Consider the following 23276-nt stretch of genomic DNA (forward strand, 5'->3'; position numbering starts at 1 on the left):
GTTGAGGCTCTCGCCGCACCTCCTCTGCTTTCCAAATTTGGAAAGAGTGTAACCGAGATGATAGGATGCCTGGATTACCTCCGAACGCTGCGGAAGCTTCCTCCACCCCCACCCTCATCCCAGAGAAAAGCTGAGCTGCCAGCGCGGAGCCACCGACCACCACAAAACTGGGCGGCAAGACCCAGGGGGGCGCTCGGCTAGGCCAGGAGGTGGAGGGGGGTCAGAGGACCCGAGAGAGACCCCGGAGAGGGGAGTCTTGGCTTTCTCCTTTCAGTCTCTTCCACTCCGCTTGGAAGGGCTCGGAAGGCAGGGATTTGCCTCCATCACCTCAAACTCCGAGCGCAAGAAGAAAACGGCGGTCAGCCTCTGTGCCTCCCCTCCGCCCTTACCCAGCCTTAACTCCTGGCTGAGCTCCTCTAGATCCCGGGTGTGCCCAGGACCCCGGCACTTATTTTTTAAAGCTCAGACGCATTAAAATGTCAGTTATAAAGTGGCCGGGTTACCCCCGGGGAGTTTCGGATTTAGTTTGAATGACCAGTCCGTTTCCTCAGAGCTGAGAGGTTTTAAGTTTCTCCGTCGCCGACAAGCAGGGCGACCCGGAGAGGGTACGAGAGCGGGGAGGCGTGCACACCCCGGGCCTGTCGGGGGCTGGGACGCCGTCCTGGTGCCCCGCGAATCTCTACTGCGCCCAGGGCAGCCGCCGAGGGGCACCGGCGTCGGAGGGTCCCCGGCCGCAAGGGACACGTTATCTTAGCTGAGTGCCCTTGGATCTGGCGTCTTCAGAGACTCACTGAAGATCCCGCAAACCCAGACGTGGCACAGCGCGGGGAGCCTCTGCGCATCAGAGAGCATCCGCGGCAGGCCACGCCGCCGCCCGCACCCAGAGTCCCTCCAAACCTCGGTGTGCGCTATGTACGACGACGTGTGAGTGTCGGACAGAAAGTGCAAAAGACACCCCAGGCTCCCACATGCCCAGGGGTAGATGCGTGTCCACACTCCGTGCGTCCCTGGCCCCGCTGTGCCCATCTCGGATGACAGATTAAAAATAATCATGACCAAAGCTTCCTGATTAGTTGGAAAAGTAGAATTTAAAGTGATTTCCAGTTGAGGGAAACGAGGCGAAGTAAGGAAGTCAGGAGAACTGGGGAGAAGGAGAGAAAGGAGGAGGGAAGCCCGAGAACCGAAGAGAGGCGGCCGCGGAGCCGGCGGACCCCCTTACCTTGGGCGGCCGAGCCGGTGCCGCTGGCGCTGAGAAGCGCCAGGGCAGGTAGCACGAGCATCTGCAGCACGTATCCCAGTCCCAGTCCGCAGCGGGCCGCTGTCGCCCGCAGACCTTTCCTCATCGTCGACCGAGGTGTGCCGGGGGGAACCACACACACAGAGGCGCGCCAACAGCCGAGAGCCCCACTGGGCTGCGCCGAGTCGGGGCACCGCGAAGCTGTCTGAAGAAATAATGATCACCGAGCTCCACACTCCACTTTCTCCTAGGGCAGGGGCCAAAAGAGGGTGGGGAGAAGACGCCGAGGAGGAGTTTGCAGGTCCCTCTTTCCCAGCGCCTTCCAAACCAGCGGCTTCGCGAGAGGCTGCTCTGCCCCCACTTGGGAAGTCCGCGGAGGCGCAAGGCGGCCACCTCGTCGCTTCCCTCGGCAGCAGGAGCAGCCGCAGCTCCGCCGCGCGCCGAGCCTGGACTGCTCCCTGGGTCCCCTCGCCTGTGCCGAACACACACAGGCACGCGGGGGGCGGGGGGGGGGGGGGGGGGCGGAGGGAGAGGAAGAAACAGCGAGAGGAGGGGGCAGCGGAGGGAGGGAGTTGCGCACAGTGAGGCGCTCGCGGCTCCAATCGCAAGGTTCTCCTGCGGGCGGAGAGACTTCCCGGCGGCCGCCGCTGCCGCTGCTGCTGGGTGGCCAGAGAGGGTCACCTCCTAGCGCGGGGCGCACAGGGGCGCGGAGGCGCTGGCCGCGGAGGCGAGGAGGGCCCAACCCAAGTCGATTGAGGGGTAAGAGGCGGCGGGAGCGCGCCCGCTCGCGTTATGTAAGCGGGGAGTGAGGGAACAGCGCGCCCAAAGCCGGAGGTGGAGAGCGGCGGTGGGTTAATCTGCGGAAGCTGAGAAGAGAGGGACCTGAGGAAAGCCGCGGCTCGGGAAAGTGGGAGCGCGCCTGCCTCCCGCGGTGCGCCAGACCTGGACTCCGACAGCGCCGCGGGCGCGCACCAGCCGCTCGGCCGCGTCCAGTGGAGCCCAGCCTGCCGCCTGCCAGCTACACCGCGGGGGCCGCCGCCGGAGCCCTACCACCCGGGCTGGACTCGCCGTACCACTTCAGGTCTCGAAACTGAGTAAGCCGGGCTCGAGCCGCAGGAGCTGAAGTCCTGCGTGCCGGGGAAGAAGGCAGGAAGCTTTTGCAGTGCCCCAGTTCGCTTGGGGTCGTCAACGCCAAGGCAACTCAGACTGCGTTATGCTCTGGGCTTCTCTGTAGTGGAACAGTAACTAAAAGCTCAAGGAAAACTCCTTCTTCAGCAGAGATTTATTTTCGTGCGGCTTGGGCGCTGGCAAGGTTGAGTATGTAAAGCGTGGTGAGATGATACCGGAAAAACTCCCAGAATCAGTGCCCAAGAGAATTTGTAGATACTCACTTAAAGAGATGGTGGAACCTGTGACATGTCTTCCATATTCCTAACGGTGTGTGTAAGGACTCAAACTGCAATGAATTTTTGTTAAGTTTTTACTCGGGAAAGAACTGCCTGGGTAGCTAGGTCGTGGATCCCTGTTGTAATGATGAAGGGGAAATATAAGAACGGGTGGATAAAATAAGGAAAGGCTGGATAAAAGGAAAGTGGATGGATTAAAAGTTCAATACACATTGGCAAACTGACCTTCCAGGAAGAAGAAAACCACTTCCCAAGATTATTACATTTCTAATACTAAATAATACGTTGGGCAAATTTTAAGCTCTTGTTGCCAAGGGGTCAATGTGAAAACACACACACACAAGCAGAAAGCTTGTGGTCTGATCTGGCTGTGGTCCTAACTCATTCTGTTATCCTGGACAGGTCAGGTAAACTGCATGTCTCAGTTTCTTCATCTGTGAAATATTTCATTTAGATGGTTTCAGAGTTAACCCCCATCTAAACCTCTAGCCCATAAGGCCTGTCTTGGATAAGTCTGGTAGATCTGAAAAGGTCATTCTTGGCAAAGACATTGACAAATTGGTCATTTCTTATTTCTGTGGAGGCACAGACTGCCATATTAAAACCACCTCTTTACTCTCTTCAGCTTCCTCTTACCAAGATATTTTGGTAAGAAGATCAGAGGTGCCTGTGTCAGACTGCCTGAGTTTAATTCTTACCGTTTCTTATTTACTAGCCAGAAGATATTGAAAAATAATGCCTAATGCCTCAGTTTTTTAATCTGCAAAATGGGTCTATTAGCAGTAACTATCTTCTAGGATCTTGTGAGAGATAAATGAGTTAAACATCTGTGAAGTGCCTGACACATAAAATTGTTAGCTGTTCTTATCTTTGAGGAACGATTCTCATCAGCTACATGTTATCTAGACCAGTGCTGTCCAACAGAACATTCTGCAATGAGAAATGTGTTTATGTCTGTGCTTTTCAAAATGGTAGTCATTAGACACATGTGGCTGGTGAGAACTTGCAAGGTAACTAGTGGGAATTTTTTTAATTGCCACATGACTAGGGGCTACCATGTTGGAAAGTTCAGATAGACCACTCACAATCTGTATTTTGGGGATGTCATCAACAGAAAGGGTTATGATTATATTTCATATTTGTCTATAATTTTTCCAAGAAGAACAGCAGCTTAAATACTAAGAAGCCCCCATATATCCTTATTATATTAACAATCCTCAGAGGTTAAAGCCTCTGTCTGCAATGCAGGAGACCTGGGTTTGATCCCTGGGTTGGGAAGATCCCCTGGAGAAGGAAATGGCAACCCATTCCAGTATTCTTGCCTGGAGAATCCCATTGGATGGAAGAGCCTGGTGGGCTACAGTCCACGGGGTCGCAAAGAGTCAGACACGACTGAGCGACTTCACTTTCAAAGTGTATTTATTCATTTGCAATTTTATTGTCTATCTTTTCTAACTATAATTTAACTCTTTGTAAGGTGGATACTTTGCCTTGTTCACCATTTCATCCCTCGCTCCTAATATAGAACCCAATATATAGTTGATGCTCAATCAGTCTTGATTGATTGATTGCCAAAAAGGGCTCAATAAGGGAGAATTCCCAAGTCTAGTTGGTTAAATAGAATTAAACTGTCACATAATTATATTCGGGTCACTGAAGTGCCCAGTGACAGACTCTGCATAAAATTAATTCTTTGAAAGAAAGTATAAGAGGTAAGAAGGGGAAAAGTAGTTCAATACTGAAATTAAATCTACAGAGAGCAGGAGAATTGTTTGAGATGGTACATAGAGGTGAGGTGAGAAGGAGAAGGAAGAGCTGGTGCACAAGGACAAGGACAGGAAACGTACCAGTAAATCTGTCAGCTTTTCCAAGCAGGTGACTTTCCTATAATCTATAATTGCCAAAGGAACTTGCCTTGTGTATCAACATCCTGCCTAGTTTTTTCTTCATGGAAAAGATGATGCAAGTGTTGCATGTAGGCATCTGGGCTAGACTGCTAACTACTCATTTACTTAGATCTGGGCTCAAATGACACCACTTAGAGATTCCTTCTTTGACCAACTTACCTAAAATAGCACCTACCACATCACCCTTGATTTATTTACCTGTTTTGATTTTCCATATACTTATTTTATAAAACATATATGCCTGTGTTTAAGTATACATAGATATATATGTATTACATATGTGTGTCTGTTGGGTAGTCTCCAATAGAATATATGCTCCTCAAGGGGAGGAATTTTTTCTTAACACTTTCACTGATCTATACCCCGTGCCTAGAAAACTGCCTAGTACATAATAGGTGGTCAATAAACATTTCTTGAATATTGAGTGGATGAATGAGAGCTAATGGATCTTAAAACTATGTCCTCGATTAAAACTTTTTTTTTACCCCAAGACAAATTTTCAAATTATTAATAGGGTTTTCCAGCTGTTGAATAAAATCAAACTGGGGCAAATTCTCACAAAAATGAATTTAAATATGAGTTTTTCAGGATTGGAATACCACAGGTGTTTAAGGAACAGACATGAAATTCATCTCATTTTGAAAAATAAAAAGCGTCATTTAAATCCATGTACAAGGGCTTCCTTTTTCTTGGCTGCAGTGAGTGGAGAATTAACTCTGGGATAATAAATCCCAGTGACAGGTGCTAATGGGAATTAAGCATGCAAATCCCCCGCATATCCCTCCAGAAATCTACACCGAGAAAAGTATGCTATTTAGCATGTAGGCTGCTTAGTTATAATATTATTTACTGTAAACTAGTATGGAGAAAGCTTCCAGCTTAAGGCTTATGACATAAAAAACAGTGAAAATGTATTTTAATTACAAAAATATTCTCTTTCATTTCACCTTATATGTTTGGGTCTCTGTTTTTTGTATTTTTATATGTTTTTTAAAATGAATCATATCAGAGATATTAACGCAAACACAGAAGAAGGAGGATTTTAGTGAGCTCATCAATAGGATAGTGAGGAGGAAACTCACTGTGAATTGGGAGTTCGTAGGCCTCAGGAAACACCACTGACAGACATCCATTGAGGTGAGACAGGTGGTCCAGATTCAATTGGTTCAGTGCCCCTCTCTGCCTCAGCCATCGAAGAGAATTTGACCTACTGTAAGCCCATACACTCTGGGGGTTTATGCTTTATACTAATTGTATTAGACAAGACCTTTTAGGCTGCAAGTGATAGAAACCCAACTGAAACCACCTTAAGCAAAAAAGATAATTTATTGCTTAACATAACTTACAAGACATAGAAGAAAATATCTACATTAACAATGGCTAACATTTGTCACACACAGTGTGCCAGTCACTGTTCTAAGTTCTTTACATAATCTATCTCATTGAATCCTCAAAATGAGGGTTCAGTTAAAGTACTGTTATTATCTCCATTTTATACAGGAGGAAACAGAGGAGTTAAGTAATTTTTCCAAATCTGATTTCAGGGATCATGTTCTGCATCGAATAATTTAAACACCACCACTCACAGGACTTAGACCTTCCCTAGCATCCCCCAATCTCTTGGTTCTGCTCTCCTCTGTTTTAGCTTCATTCAAAAGCCCACAGTGTCCATACTGGGAGGTGGCAGTCCCAGGTCTATATTGTCTTTAACATTATCAGTCTCAACACAAAGAGCACTCTCATTCCCATCTAGCTGACAAACTCCCAGAATCATGACCCTGGCCTATTTTGGGACATATAGCCAAACCTGAGCTAATCATTATGGCCAAGTGATTAGAACATACTTAATGGCAAGATCTAGATCATATGCTAATTTCTAGGACCTGGGAACTTGGAATGACAGTGGGGAGAAGGGGTTCCCCAAGAGGAAAATCAATGTACTGAGAAGGAATATTAATATGAAAGAGAATGTGCCAAGAGAATGGATGTAGGACAGACAAAATTGCTCTGCCTATTCTGTGGTGTGGAAGGGGAGAACGAGTTCTTCTCCAGGCTTGAGTTTTGTGCCATGACACATCACTGTACCAAATGAAGAGCATTAATTAAGGGGGGCTGAAGAACAGCTTCTAGTAGATTGCTTTTTGCATTAATTGACTGGGAGAATTGAGTACTATTCAATTCAGTTCCATTCAGCTCAATGCAATCCAATTAAAGTTCAACTCAATTTAATTCAGAAAACTTTCACTCAGCCCCTGCTATACTGAGGCACCATGATTCCAGGATCTCTGATAAAAAAAATTCATGAGTAATGATCCTTGTGTACCAAGGGTTTACAGTCTAACAGGTAATATAGATGAGTAACAAAAGGATTTCACAATAAATACCGAAATGTGGTGGAAATATAAAGATATGAGAAAATCTTAAGGAATCTGAGAAGAAAATTAACCAGAGGGACAACTTAAGCACTTGTGTATCAACACTGCTAACCTGAACACCAATGGTTTATTTATCTTGAACAATAAGAAATCTGGGAGTGGGCCATCAGGGTCACTTTGGACTAAAAGCTGCTTAGTTATGTCCTTTTCATGACTTGGCTTCATGTTTCATAATATGTGCTGTGCATGCTCACAGTTTCTCGATGGGCTGTCCACCTCCAGCCATCATGGTGCACTTTCCAGGCAGGAAGAAGAAGGAATGGCAGGCCTTAGTGGATGCAGCCGGCATAGTCGCCTTCTAAATCACATTCCTGGAAGTGCTCAGCTCAATGAGTTTTCATTTTCTCAATGGTGCTTCTAAAGCAGTCATATGTAGGGGACAAAGAAAGGGGTGTTGTGCATGTTGGCTGGATCATCTATGTTGGTCACAATTCTATTGAAGAGGAGGGATGAGAGGAAGACACAGAGAAATACGTGAAGACAGAAGATGACAGTGTATCTAGAGAATTGTGAGTACATGGAAAGGCACTCTTCTGTCTATAGTTGAGTAAAAGGGAGGAAGTGTTTTCTATCATACTGGTAAATAAAAGGATGGGACAGACTGCATTCTTCAGTCCCCACTAGAGAGTATTTATTGAAAATTTGGAAAGCAGGTAGTCCTGAGATAACATCTTCTCCTCAAGGGCTTTATAGTTGGGGCACAGAGATAATATTTTGAAAAAAAGAAACAAAGCAAATTTTAAAAAAAGGAACCATAACATAAAAGATTGAGGAGAGAGAAAAGAAAGTGAGAAATAGGATACTTTATGGAGTGGTGGCAAGATTCTGAGCCAGGAAGTATAGATTTAAGTCTCCATTTATCTAAGTTATTTGTTCAGATTTCCTGCAATTTCTTTGGACTTGAATTTCTTTGTTATAAAAAATAGAAACAATATGAACACATAAAGTGCCCCGAAGATGAAACGTGTATGAAAGTGCTTTGCAATGTGTCTGTACTTAGGACATTATTATGATATATTCTGTATTGTCCATAGTACTTAATTTGAATAATCATCTAAGGAATGGCATCAGTGATGTGGCTCTCCATACATGAGATGCACCTTCTCAGTGAAACCTTGGAGCTGTTCTCAGTAGCATCCTCACTTTTGCCACATCACACATCCCATTACTAAAATCCACCCAAATCTGCTACTGATACCTCCTGGAGACCCACCTCATTATCTCCAATCCCACAGGCATGTTCCTAGTGGTCTCTCCTAGTGGTTATTTCCTTAGTAGCTAGTCTGTTCTCATATTCCAACCCAGCTCTCCAGACACTCCAGAATGACCTTGTAAAATGGAAATCCATACTTTTACTGTCCTAAAAACTTGTTCATTCCTCATTATCTTAGGCCCCCTTTCCCAAAGTCCATTACAAGGAACTCCTGTTCTTTAAAAAGGAGTTCTGGAGTAAAGATAGTGTGCTAGACTGCACTGTTCAGATTTTTGCTCCTTGTCTATTAACAGGCTTGCTTTTGCCTTTGAAGTCCCACCCACCACAGTGGGATGGACTTCTGTACCTCACTGGTGGCAGCTTAGCCACGGGACTGGCTTTTCCCAATGAATGGGGGCAGGTGCTACAGAGTGCCAGTTCCTTCTATTGCATACTTCTACTCATTTTGATGCATTCCTGCCACGAGTCATGGGAAGAACATTCCCCAGGTAGCCACCACTCAAAGTGAATGAGAGACCCACGAAGTGAGCTATAGCCTGCAGCTCGGGACCTGCAGCTCGGGACCTGAGTCCAGCCTAGTTTACCTAACATGTGGCAGGCCCAATCACCCATAAGCAAGACTTTAAAAAAAAAAAATCAAAAGCTTGTAGATTTCACCCCAACTTCTCAAGTGATTTTTTTATGCAGCATTATCACAGCAAGAGGTGCCTGATAAACATAGTGGGAGAAATCATGTCCTCACATTAAGTTAAAGATAAATCAGATGGTAATCCCCTCTGTTGTGCTAATAAGCTAGTAGAAAATAAGACAGAATAGAGAACAAAATAGGGTGACTCTAAGAAGTACAGCGGAAGACGTACAGAAACATAGCTATGATAGGTGAGAGGAAAGAGGACTTCAGATTGAAATGACTAGTACATTAAATGAGAGCACATTGGGCCTGGGCCTTGAATGATAAATAGCATTTATGTTTGTGAAGTTGGAAAGGATAGCATCTCAGGCAGAAGAAACAGCTGGGGCAAGAAGAGGAAAGAAGAGTACAGCATGGATGTCAAATATGGACCAGCTTTGTTTGGAGTCCAGAAAGCATTGTGTTTAATATAATTACTAATTATAATTTTATTTTACTTTTTTTAATTTTTAATTATTTATTTATTTATTTTACTAATTATAATTTAAAAAATTCTTACACTTAACATTTTTGAACACAGTCTGACATCTTATATATTTTGTTACAAATTACAATATGAAATCTTTTATATTTTGTTACGTATTTTGTTATATATTTTGTTACAAATTACAATATGAAGTAGGTATTATTAATATCTTTACTATGCTGCTGCTAAGTCACTTCAGTTGTGTCCGACTCTGTGCAACCCCATAGACGGCAGCCCACCAGGCTCCCCCGTCCCTGGGATTCTCCAGGCAAGAACACTGGAGTGGGTTGCCATTTCCTTCTCCAATGCATGAAAGTGAAAAGTGAAAGTGAAGTCGCTCAGTCGTGCCTGACCCTCAGCGACCCCATGGACTACAGCCTTCCAGGCTCCTCCATCCATGGGATTTTCCAGGCAAGAGTACTGGAGTGGGTTGCCATTGCTATAAGCGTGGTTAAAGAAGTCAAGGATTAGAGGAGGCAAGTAACTGGTGTACTTAAATTGGGATCTGAACTTTAGTTTGTCTGAAAGAAAGAGAAAGTCATTCATTTGTGTCTGACTCTTTGCAACCCCGTGAACTGTAGTCCATGGAATTCTCGGGGCCAGAATACTGCAGTGTGTAGCCTTTCTCTTCTCCAGGGGATCTTCCCAACCCAGGGATTGATTGAACCCAGGTCTCCCAAACCGCAGGTGGATTCTTTACCAGCTGAGCCTCTTGTCTGGAGGCAGGCAAATACAGCAAGGTAAATTTGAACAGTAAGGTAGGACTGATTTTTGTAGATTGCTAGGTGGTCTATTCCACATTATGCCTATGCCATTACAGGGCTTCCTAGGTGGCGCTAGTAGTAAAGATCCCACTTGCCAATGCAGGAGACACAAGAGATATGAGTTTGATCCCTGGGTTGTAAAGATCTCTTGGAGTAGGAAATGACAACCCACACCAGTATTCTTGTCTGGAAAAATTCCATGGACCAAGGAGTCTGGAACTACAGTCCATGGGGTCATGAAGAGTCAGGATTAGTTAAATACAATTCTAGATTTTCCATCATCTTGAACACTGTGCAAATAATGTTACCTTATCTGATCAGTAAACTGATGTGAAAACTTTAGGAAGTTCAGATCAACTGCACTCTTCATGAAAAAGCACATATAAATCCTATTGTAAAATTACATCTATGCATTATATTCCACATTTATAAAATAGAGAAGAACTCATAGAGGCATTCTTAAAACCAAAATTACCAAAACATTCTGATTTATCAAAAAAATTACCTTGATTACATGAACATTTTTAATAGAAAAAGTTGCCATGGAAGGATCTTTTTTTTCTTTGTAGTTCACACAACTAAACTGTTAGAAGTCTGCTCCTTTATATGTGGGAATTCTAGGAATATTATTTTTATGTAAACACCTAAATTTTCTATAAACCAATCAGAATTGAGTTTTATCTTAAAAGATCTTTTAAAGGGCTTTGGGCAATGATGAGATGCTAGCATGATCACATCTTGCATTAATGTGCAAAATGAATTTAAGTGGGAAGAGTCATGGAGTCTTTTCCAGTCATTAAAATGGAAAGCAGTGAAAGCCTGAACATAACAAGTAACAGGCAGAAGAGGGGATGTTCAGTTGGGATGGTGGGTTACTAATTCCAGAACACAGGATGACAACTTTGTATCATTAAATATTCATGGTATAATTAAGAATAAACTATGTAATCCCCAAAAGCCACTTGCAATAGTAAACTATCCTCAATTTAATTAAAGGCATTAAAGAATTAGAAATAAGATTTAAAGGGTGAGAGGGACACATTAATTTCTTAAGACTACTTGTGCTCATTGGGGCTTGAGGTGGTTTGTTCAAGAAATATTGTAATGATTCACTAACATTTTGATTATATAACAAGATTTTATTCATAGTCCCTAATACTGAGCCTGGCACAGAAAAAGTAGTCAGTAGACATTTAAAGAATAAATGAATAACAATTATAAAAAAACTTTAAAAATATACAACCTAAATCAGTTATTATGTACTAGAGATTTTTACTGTCAGTTTTTTCCTGAATTTATTTATGGTTTCATTGATATAAATTTCTTGTGCTTTATTTTATAGAAACATACTATAAATTGTGGTCTAGAATTCAGCCCACAAAATCAAAATCATGTTCATCATGTTTCATATATGGAAAACAATGATATTACAGCATATGTAATTCTACCAAAAATTTTTTTTAATCTTTTAAAAATATTTTACATTACTTTTGGCTGCCCTGGGTCTTTGTTGCAGTACTTGGGTCCTTCAGGCTGCACACAGGCTTTCTCTAGTTGTGCTGAGCAGGGCTCCTCTAGTTGCTCATGGCCCTCACCCCTCTTGTTGTGGAGCGTGGACTCCAGAGCATGTGGACTTCGTTAGTCATGGTGCAGGCTGAGTTGTCCCACGGTATGTGGGATCTTAGTTCCTGGACCAGGGATCAAACCTCTGACCCTAGCATTGGCAGGTGGATTCTTAACCACTGGGCCACCAGGGAAATCTCTCTACCAAATTTTTTTTTAATCATTTTTGATTAAATCAGACAAAAAGCAAAACATTTGATCCTTGTTTTCATGGTATAAATAAAGAAAATGAGGACAAAAAGAAATTTCTAAGTCCATTTCGTGCCATTTCCAACCACAGTCTTCAATGAAGCTACTCGTTGAACTTCATGTTTAGTTTCAATTGGAGATAGGAGCATTTCATATTCTTTAAGTAGTTGCATTAGTTCTAACTAGCCTCATGCTGATCATCGTTTTTTGGCTAACAGATTATATTACAAGGAGTAAAGAAGGAATACTTTTTTTCTGATAAATTGAGGACAAAAAGAAATTCAGGGAAAGAAATAAGCACTAAAATAATTCAAGTAAGAATTTTCCAGAAGCATTTTAAACAGAACTATATGAAACAGAAATTTACAAGACTGAGATGAATAGTGAGGAAGCAACCAAGATTCAGACCATTCAGACCATGTGATTACCCACGTGGGCCACCAGATGGCCCCGCTGGCTGAGACCAGCCTGGTGGTGTAAACTAGAATTCAGTGGGCAACCCAGCATTAAGATTTATGAGAATATTATAAATGAAGCACTCTTAAGAATAAAGGTCTTGCAATTATTTGCTTGTTTATTTACATGCAGTCCTTCTCTAGATTCTGAACTTCTCAAGAAGAATTTTTCCCAATGTAATAATATTTGAATCATCATCATCTACCCAATGCCTATCAGAAGACCCTAAGAGGGATTACATAATGAAAGAAAAATCTAACAATGCATAAATTATAGAATAATTTGTGTGCATTTTAATTTAATATATGCTTTTTTTTTTTGTATTTGCTATTTTATTTCTTGTTTGGACAAGAAAGATCTTTTGATGATTATTATTCCCAAAGGTAAATTACTCCTTACATTTTTTATAATAGTGAGATCAAAAGGGACCTCGTTCTTTATAGATTTTCTTTTGTCTGTGGAAAAGTCTTCAAAATACAAGGAGGCATTTTACAGGCAATGACTTACTTTTCATTTTATTGACCACTCCAACTGAAGGCTACAAAGTGTGCTGGTTATAGATTGCATGCGTGCTAAGTCACTTCAGTTGTGTCCGACTCTTTGCGACGCTCTGGACCATAGCCTGCTAGGCTCCTCTGTCCATGGGATTCTCCAGGCAAGAATACTGGAATGGGTTGCCATGTCCTCCTCCAGGGATCCAGGGGATCTTCCTGACCCAGAGATCGAACCCACATCTCTTATGTCTCCTGCACTGGCAGGCAGGTTCTTTACCACTAGTGCCACCTGGGGAGCCCCATTTATAAATTAGGAGGAATCTATTGAGCAAATTTGTGATTATAGGAGATAGGCCAAGTAACTTGAATAAAATCCATTTAAATATCTGAGAACACTAAAATTTCTCAGGAATATTTAGAAGATTTCAATTGAATTTGAAGAATATTTCAATGAAGAAAAATTTCAAAATATTGAAAAATATTTGAGGAGGGGTGTTAGCATCTGGAGCCTGGTATGGTAACCGTACTTCTGCCTCCATAGCCTTGCTGTGGCCAACTTTCATTACCCTAGGAATTGAGCCTCTTGTCTGGTCACAGCCCATAAGCTGGCAAATTCAAGTCTGCATTTTCTGATGACCTTCCACTACTTGAAATTTCCTTCCTCACAAAGAGACCAACTGTTCAAATTCTAGCTCAGATGCTACTGCAAGCATCAAGCTTCCCCCAAGCGCTACAGTTAGAAGTACCCAGCCCTTCTCTGATGTCCACATGTATTTGTATTACCTTCTACTGATATCCCAACAAACATATAGTTTTCTTTCACTAATTTACATGGCCTGTATGATTCAAGTTTGGGTCTCAAACACCTTTGGACTCTTTAACAACAGCTAACTTGTTGGTTTATGTATAATAAAGGCTAATAGTTTTATTTATATGTTAAAGAACTCTTCTGTTTTGCCTTTTCATGAACAGAATAGTCCTTCCTGTCATCTCAAGGCACTCATTAATCTGAGGAAGAGGAGGAAGGTGCAGGAAATAGGCATACCTTTGGATAGAGCAGAAATTCATATGGGAAACAATTCATATTTAGTTTCTGAACACCTGAACACCGAGACATTTCTATGTCTGTAACCAAACAATTGATTTTTAAATCAGCTTCTATAGTGTAGAGAAGATGCTACTACTATATAAGATTGAGGCTATCAAACTTGCTGGTTTATTTAGAGGATATAATATGGGGAAGTAAAAAAAAAAACAAAACTAGAAATTCAAATCTTACCTAGTCTATTTTCAGATCATATAGCAAAAAGAGTAAGGAAGAGCCAGGATGTCAGGTCTTTCTTCTTGTGTCTTTTTTTTTTCATGGTGTCTACATATGAAGGAGAAGAAGATAGAAACCCTATGGATTAAGAAGAGGAGACGGCAAGATCATCTTATATCAACATGTTGTACCTCAATGGGAAAAAAGAGAAACTATTACTATTTAGTATTTCAAAGACAATTTTGTGTCAGAGAGGCATCTAGAATGTCCTTAATGAAAAAAGACACATAGGGTAGCAATGATTTGAAAGCCATGGTAACTTCTACAATAACCACTGTGAGAGGCCATGGGCATAGGTGCAAATCATTGTATTTTGCAGAGCTAGTAGGACTTAACCCAAGGGTGAGTCCCAGAGAACCAGGAGACTTGATAGTCATCAAGTGTTTCAGAGAATAGGCTCTGCAGTGAAAGTGTCTGAGTTCCAATCCCTGTTCTGCCCCTCACTAACCTTGTGACATTAGAAAAATTCCTGTTTTTCATCAGCATTCTTGTTGGTAAATTGGGATACTAAAAGTATCTACTTTATAGTACTGTTATAAGGGTTGAATACATTAATTCACATAAAAACTGCTAACCATACATGGGATTGAATAAACATTAAGTGTTAGCTATATTTAAAATGGACTTCCGAAATGGCTCAACAGTAAAGAATCTGTCTGTAATGCAGGAGACACAGGAGCTGCAATTTCAATCCCTGGGTTGGGAAGATCCCCTGGAGGAGGAAATGGCAACCCACTCCAATATTCCTGCTTGAAAAATCCCATGGACAGAAAATCCTGGTGGGCTATAGTCCATAGGGTCGCAAAGAATTGGACACAATTGAGCACACACACACATATATTTTAAATACTATCACTGAAATTTTAGTAAAGACTTACAATTTGTTGAAGAGGTTTCACAATCTTTTAGTCATTTCACCAATATAAAATATGTTATATCAAATGTATTGTAATATTTTGAATGTTTTGATTCCATAAGTACTCTAATGTTATCTCCATTCATATGAATAATTTTACTTCCAAATATGAAAATTAAAAACATAATTTATGAATATTTAGTTTAAAAAACTCAACACATTCCATATTTCAAAATTTTGGCAAAAGCATGCTAGAATAAAATGATTCAATTATGTGATTACAACATCAAAATGTGAGCAGCGTATGTGTTTATGTTGGTACCTTATGTTCACAAAGTCAAGATAACGCTTGCAGCAAAGGAGGCCTCAAAGGTCAGTTCTGTGGAGAACAGAACAATATCTACCCAAGCCTCACCATGTTTTTTAAAGGGAAAAAAAAAATTCACTCCAGGGATTGTGACACGGTTGTCACATTTTAAGGAATTTAAGCTATGGGAAATGTGTGTGTAATAAAAATGGCTTTTAACACTGCTTATGATATAAAGTTGATGTTTCTCACTCACCATGCCTTTCTAATAGTAGTGGTTCATTTGAGCTGAGTCTGCCACACTCTTACTTCATTCTACAAATGCTTGCATTTATGAAACAAAACCTCACAGAATGAAACCTGAATTCATGAAACATTCCCAGAATGAAGCTTACTGACCTATATGAGAATTTAAAGTAGCAATTTTCATCTCATTAGTACCAGGGGCTCACCAACTGAATATATCACTCAGAAAACATAGACGTGTCCATTTTTTAACACGTCAGCATTCAACTGAAAGATGTTGTCATTGATGTATGTTTCAGCACCCCCTACCCCCACCAGATACATGTTAGAGGCTCATGCGCAGAAACCTGCCCTTTTGGAGATAAAAATGTCTATTTGTAAGTGAACAGATGGTTTTTCTCAAGTTCAGAGACACATCTTAGGCAGAATCTCAGGGGAAGGAGGGACTGCAGGAGGAGGAGGGCTGGTGGAGTTTGAAAAGGCTTCCTGGGTGATTCTGATAGCCTCCCACCTAGCCCCCACTGTGCAGCACTGATTTGAAGCTTAAAGATACATAAATGTCAGGTAGACACTGATTTGAACTGCAGAGTGAAAAATGAACACTTGCTCAGGTAGAAACCTGTCTGGTTGCATTTCTTTGCATTTTATGTCATAATTTTTAAAGCCTGAACCTCCCAACAATATCCTAAAATTGACTCATTTTAAAACTTCTGATTAGTTCAAATATTACATTAACGCTGTGTGTGTGTGTTCTGTCGTTCAGTCATGTCTGACTCTCGGTGGCCCCATGGAGTGCAGCTTGTCAGACTCTTCATGCCTCATGGTGGCATTAAATGGCAGGTCCCACATGGTCATTCAAAGATAATCATTATTATTTTGGATAGTTTTCCATATATATAGGTCACAATAAAATGGGTCAAACATATATAACTTTATAATGTCAGTAACCACATCTACAAGTCTTATTCGTGGAGCCATTGAAGTAAGATTTGAGATTCAGAGTAATTAAAATAATTGTGCTTGTGTGCTCAGTCGTGTCTAATTCTTTGTGACCCCATTGACTCTAGCTTGCCAGGCTCCTCTGTCTATGGAATTTTCCTGGTAGGAATACTGGAGCAAGTTTCCACTTCCTACTCCAGGGCAACTTCCTGACCCAGGGATCAAACCCAAGTCTCTCGCATCTCCTCCACTGGCAGGCAGATTCTTTACCACTATGACACCTGGGAAGTCCAGTTAAAATAATTCCCTTTTGGTAATTACTAAATTGACCTCTGAAAAATCCTTTATATCAAATTACAAAGTGTGGTAAAGGTTTTGTGTGTACAAATTTACCCAGTATTTCGTATGCATGCTAAAATCTAAGATCTTGTTAAACTAAAGAAAAGAAGAAAAAGTCTATGCAGATGTCTGAGCATTTAAACCATTATGACTTTCAGGTAATTATTGAATCCAGAGAAGTGGAGAAGGCACTGGCACCCCACTCCAGTACTCTTGCCTGGAAAATCCCATGGATGGAGGAGGCTGGTAGGCTGCAGTCCGTGGGGTCGAGAAGAGTCGGACAAGACTGAGCAACTTCACTTTCACTTTTCACTTTCATGCATTGGAGAAGGAAATGGCAACCCACTCCAGTGTTCTTGCCTGGAGAATTCCAGGGACGGGGGAGCCTGGTGGGCTGCCATCTATGGGGTCACACAGAGTAGGACATGACTGAAGTGACTTAGCAGCAGCAGCAGCAGAGAAGTGCAAGATGCAAGGTAGAAGTCCCAGAAGGTTACCCTGGTTTCTGTCAGAGGGTAAACAACCTTTGCTACACACAAAAGGAGTTGATTGTGTTCCCTTGTGCTGTGCTGTGCTTAGTTGTTGAGTCATGTCTGATTCTTTGCTACCCCATGAACTGTTAGCCTGCCAGGCTCCTCTGTCCATGGGGATTCTCCAGGTAAGAATACTGGAGTAGGTTGCCATCCCCTCCTCCAGGGGATCTTCCCAATCCAGGGATCGAACCTAGGTCTCCCACATTGCAGGCAGATTTTTTTACTATCTGAGCCATCAGGGAAGCCCAGGAATACAATAGTGGGTAGTCTATCCCTTCTCCAGGGAATCTTCCCAACCCAGGAATTAAACCAGGGTCTCCTGCATTGCAGATGAATTCTTTACCAGCTGAGCTACCAGGGAAGCCACTGTATTCCCTTGGAAGCATCAACGTTTCCAGTTCGTGGGAGGGTGGGAGGATAATGTTCTTTCTTTATCTAGACAGTGTTGTAATCAGATGAATGTGGAATATCTAAAGAGAAGAGACTGACAGAATTGGTTGAGTAGGCAATGGGAAAGATTGTGTTTGAAATTCTTGTTTGATGAAGCAGTGGATGCAAGAGCCCTTCTAGCCCAGTTCTGAGCTCACCTGTTTCCTGGAGGGGACTGTGTATGTAAAGAGAGAAAAGATTGAATCCAGAGTTCGTGACAGTGCTGGGATATAGAAAATCTAACTTGTCATACACACAAAAGGAGTTGCCTGTGTTCCCTTGAAAGTGAAAGTGTTAGTCGCTCAGGGTACGTCTGTCCTCCAGGCCAAATGCCACTTGGCTAACAATGAAAGTGAAAGTGAAAGTCATTCGTCGTGTCCGACTCTTCCTGACCCTATGGACTATACAGTCCATGGAATTTTCCAGGCCAGAATACTGGATTGGGTAGCCTTTCCCTTCTCCAGGGGATCTTCCCAACCCAGGGATCGAACCCAGCTCTCCCGCATTGCAGGCGGATTCTTTACCAGCTGAGCCACATGGGGCTAACGTGGTCTCTGCATTTTGTGTTTGCCTTGTGAGGCAACTTGTCCTGATTTTCAAGGTTAATAATTGTTGTGTTAATAATATGTGGTGGTGGTGGTGGGGGAGTGTGTGTGCATGTATATATTGGGGCTAGTCAACCAGTTCTTTCTCTTGAGATCCAGGCTAAATACCACTCTATCACCAATTTCCCATTATTTACAGGTAATTCTTCAGTAGATCTCTCTCTCACACACACCATTATATATTCACCATTTTACTCCTGCAATCGACAACTCCCAATTTCCTTCTAGAATTTTTAATTTTTATGCTGGGTCCTTCCACCACCTATTTTTCTGCTCTCTTAGCCTTTCTCTTTTCACGTGCCCCCCCCCCCCCTTTTCTCTCCATCTATCTCCTATTATATAAAGAGCCAAAGGATGACTTATTTTTCTATCATGATTAGAATTTGACCCTAGGGAAGATAATTTTCTAGACAAGGAAACTGAGCTTCAAAATGTCAAATTTACTTATCCAAATCAAGATATTTTAATAATAAAATCAGCACCAATTAACCATGTCTTCTGTTTTCTGGTCATCTTGGAAAGATCCTAGAATAGGAAATTACTGTTATCAGTTCCACTTTTGATATGATTTGATGTGTTACTTAACCCAACAAAATAAACTTTGGCTTATTTATCTTTAAATAGGGCATGAATAAATAAAGTTGCCATCAAGCTTCACATTGTGCATGGATATCAAATGACCTAATATGATGCATGGAATATAGTAAGGACACGAGAAATTTTTGTACTAAGTTCAATGCCTTTTCTTTTAGGTCATATCACTTTGCTCTCTCTCTTTTAGTTTACTCTTTTCTCTTCTGGAAAGTTACTCTTTTTCTTTTCCTTATTATTTTACTGTCTTTTTTCTCCTTCAGTGTCCCTGCCCAGACTTCAGAGGCTGGCGAAATCTTTTCCACATCTCTTAGTGACGTCTTGAATGATGGAGCCATTTCCTATCTGCAGGCTTGTCTGAAGTTGAGCAGATGCAGAAGCATACAGCAACAGGCCTTGCAGGGCACTCTGCTCGTCTGCATGCTGAAGTAGCCCAGAGCTGCAGCAGCTCCTCCTCCTGCAATTGTTTGGAGTCTGAACTCTCTGCAGGACTTGACTTTTGCCTATAGCACCATCACAGGGGCACTGCCTTTCTCTGGCCATTGGCAGAAAACACAGAGCTTAGCAGGTAGTCGATAAATATTTATGAAATGCATAAAGGAATAAATGATTGCATAAATATAGAAGTCCTTGCTTGTCTCACTAAGCAGGGTGGGGAGGAAATGTCTTTATACTGGAATCAGCATCCTCCAGTTGGTAATTTACTTGTGGGCCCATCTGGGTAGGAGTTGATGAAACAGCAGCCTCTCCTAACATCTTAGAACCAGCTGCCTCTCCAACCCCCCCGATATGTCTAACCTCACAGAAGGGCAAAGATACCCAAGTTTAACCAGTCCTCTATAAAGACACTGTCAAATTCAAGAGCTGAAGTCCGAGTGATGTTTTGGGGACATTTCTGAACACCTGCTGCTGAATCTTTCACTCCCCCCACTCCCAGCTCTCACATATAGCTAGAGTCTATTTCATTACAAAGTGTTTGCTTATGCTGCCATCTTAACTCTCACTTACATTTTGACCTGAGCCTGAACAGCAACCTCCCTCAAAAAAGTTAAGACAATATGATATTTTCAATAGTACTTTTGTTATATTAGAAGACAGTACAAAATATAATACAAAGAGTAGATAAACACTCATGTTTCAAAATTGTAGTTTTCTATCCCTTCCGGGTGGTGAGACTTCGTCTTTGTAACCATCTCCTTTAACTTCATGCTTCCCTGGGTCGTAGGTGGTTTCACTGGACAACATCTTTTCTCCTGACCTGCGCTGGGACACTTGGACATCTCTTTCAATTCAAGGTCAAAGCTTCACTTCAATTTCTTTATACCCGCTAAATCAGTACAAAACTCCATCCCAAATTATGCTTTCCTCAGGCAGTGGCCAGGCTGTGGAGTTTTAAGAAATGTGTGATCTCAGTCTCCTTCAGAATATCTATTTAGCTCAATGCTGCATAATTTCCTGATTTACTTCCTAAGGCACTTTCTCAAACTCACATGCACGCATGCATGCAAAATCACTTCAGTTGTGCCTGACTCTTTGCAATGCTATGGACTGTAGCCTACCAGGCTCCTCTATCCACGGGATTCTCCACGCAAGAATACTGGAGTGGGTTGCCATTTCCTTCTCCAGGGGATCTTACCCACCAAGGGATCAAACCCACATCTCTTAAGTCTCCTGCATTAGCAAGCAGGGTCTTTACCACTAGTGCCACCAGGGAAGTCCTTAACTCACATGAACAGAACTGGTTAATGTCCACTCATTATTCAGTTTCCCATCAAGTTACTGCTCATCTGCCACATCACCTTATTTGTTGTTTCTGAAATAATCACTGACTCATTCAAAAGAGGGAGGGTAGGGTGGGGAATTTCTCCCTTCCCTGGGCATATTCTTTGTTTGCATATCTATGCCTATGTTTTTAGTGTGAAGACATTGAGGCTTCCATGGTTTTGAACTTTGTATCACCAGATGCCAGCACAGCAGAGCAGAGTCTGCCCCCCGCCCCCAAATACTACAGCACTTGATTTGTATGCTAGCTTAGAAATATACTAACCTCAACATCCATGCATTTGAGTCCTGCACACATAGTAACAGTGGGATCATGTGCTCCAGCTCACCCAGTTTATTTGTGTCATCTGCTTTATCAGATCAGATCTGGATTGGTACTAACTCTACCCTTTCTACTCTCCTGCCTCTTCCGTATAAAAACTACAGTTCTGGTGTGGGGCTCCTTCCTTGCCCACGGAGACTTTCCATATCATACTAGCCAGGGCTAGCTGGATTGTACATTCTGACTTTTGCCAATCTTCCCATTTTCATTATCTCCCAAAATAAAACTGGAGTTATAGGACTTCTATGTTTCTCATATAACTGAGGAATAAAATAAAAATGAGAATTTGGCAGAAAAAAAGGGACAGAAGGAAACATAGAAAGAAATGGAGAAGATATAGTTAACTTATATGCAGAGTACACCATGCGAAATGCCATGCTGGATGAATTGCAAGCTGGAATCAAGATATCAACAGCCTCACGTATGCAAATGACACCAGCCTAATAGCATAAAGTGAAGAGGAGCTAGTGAAAAAGCTGGCTTAAAATTCAACATTCAGGGGAAAACAAGATGGCAGAGGAGAAGGTGGATGTAGAGTACACCTCTCTCCATGGATACATTAGGAATACACATTCAGACACACAAGTGCATGCAGAGCAGCAGTTGAGAGCAGACAGGAATACTTGACCAGCAGAAAAGAATATACAGAAACACACAAAATTCAGTACAATGAAGGGACTAGGGGGAAAAACAGGAGTGTTAGTAGGACTGGACCTGCCCTCAGCGGGTGGGGGAACTGAAGCAGGGGTCCAATCCCCACATTTGGGCAACTGTCTGAGTCAGAGGAGAAACATTTAAGGCTGAGAGTGAAACAGCTGACCTATGGCAGCCTAAATTGAATGAGAATCAGACAGTCCTTGCCATAGCCATACATACCCCGGGCAGGGATGCAGGTCCCTTGGAAGGCACAGAAGCTGGGAGCTGGAGTTTAGGGATTGTGGAGCAATCCCAGAGTGAGGGCTGCTGTTGACTATGGAGAGGCAGATCAAGGGGATGTGAAGAAGGAGACTGTGGTGGGAAATGCCTGTGGAGGAAAGCTGGGCAGCCAGGGAAGCAAGGCGATACTGCTGAGTCACATGTAGGGGTGGAGCCATCACCACAGCCTCTCTCTTCCCACACACCAGCATTGGCAGCAAAACAAGAGAGAGGCTGGCCTATCAAACCCCTGACACACTGAATAATAGACAAGGACCCCACCCAGGGTGCCCCTTTAAGTGCCTAATGCACCGATCTACAGAGTAGGACCCCAGCCAGAGGGGCCCCTCTATGTGCCTGACGCACCAAAACAACAGAGAAGGACCCCAGGCAAGGGAGCCCTCCAAGTGCCTGAATGGGCAGAGCTACAGAGAAAGACTGACCAGAGGCCTTCTGATTGCCAGTTATAAGAGGCTTGAAAAAAGACTCTGATGGGGCCATAACTCCTGGGGTGGAGGCAATCTGTGTCCCTGCACACTTTGCACCGCCAGGGTCCCCGCAAGCCAAGCAGCTATGCCACCTTCATGCTCAACTCTCACTGGGGCAGAGCTGCCACAGGCCAAAAAGAATCTCACGTCTATACATGCAGGGTTCACTTCAGTCGTGTCCAACTATTTGCAGCCCTGTAGACTGTGGCCTGCCAGGCTTCTCTTTCAGGGGGTTTCTCCAGGCAAGAATACTGGAGTGTATTGGCCAATACTGGGTGCCATACCCTCCTAGAACACTATATTTCCTGCTGCCCTAGCCGACAACTCCCCTGAGTACCTGGTGCAGCCAGAACCCCTGCAATCCAATCAGCTGCACCACCTCCACACCTGGCCCTCACAGGGGCAAACCCAAGTCCTCCAGGGCAGCCTAAGAAGGAATCCTCAGTGGACGGCCCACATGTAGAGGTGGAAATAAAACCACAATTGAAACCCAGGGGCAGTGTGGCTAAGGAAGAAAACTCAAAACCTTCCCACCAGCTGTAAAAGCTGCAGATTAAGTCCACATGATCAACTCGGTAGACTCTCTATGGAATACATAAAAGGACATTGAGAGGTCCCACAAAAGAAAACACACTAGTTCTGATAGCTGTGGACATTGGAGGCAAGAACACACAGGAGCAGGACCAGATTAGAATCTCAGCTGCCCCAACAGCTGGTCCATA

At 42.8% G+C, this 23276-nt stretch overlaps 1 protein-coding gene and 1 long non-coding RNA gene across 5 annotated transcripts in view; one reads left to right on the top strand and one right to left on the bottom strand.

The window, feature by feature from the left end:
* The window catches only part of UNC5C (unc-5 netrin receptor C), a 429397-nt gene extending 424181 nt beyond the window's left edge, over positions 1 to 5216 (bottom strand). For all 4 annotated transcript variants that reach the window (XM_086406587.1, XM_086406586.1, XM_086406588.1 and 1 more), the window contains exon 1: positions 1220 to 5216. In XM_086406587.1, the coding sequence (XP_086262713.1) occupies positions 1220 to 1343 (124 nt within the window). In that variant the 5' untranslated portion in view covers positions 1344 to 5216. The remainder of the gene's footprint in view (positions 1 to 1219) is intronic.
* LOC147370984 (uncharacterized) lies at positions 2536 to 19985 on the top strand. Its single transcript, XR_015165676.1, has 2 exons — positions 2536 to 2674; positions 19311 to 19985. It is a non-coding gene; the product is annotated as an uncharacterized LOC147370984 (long non-coding RNA).
* The last annotated feature ends 3291 nt before the right edge of the window (positions 19986 to 23276 follow it).

The sequence above is a fragment of the Bos grunniens genome, chromosome 6, assembly GCF_055505025.1.
Source record: "Bos grunniens cultivar Pamir isolate PY7600 chromosome 6, Bosgru_T2T1.0, whole genome shotgun sequence".
NCBI lineage: Eukaryota > Metazoa > Chordata > Mammalia > Artiodactyla > Bovidae > Bos > Bos grunniens.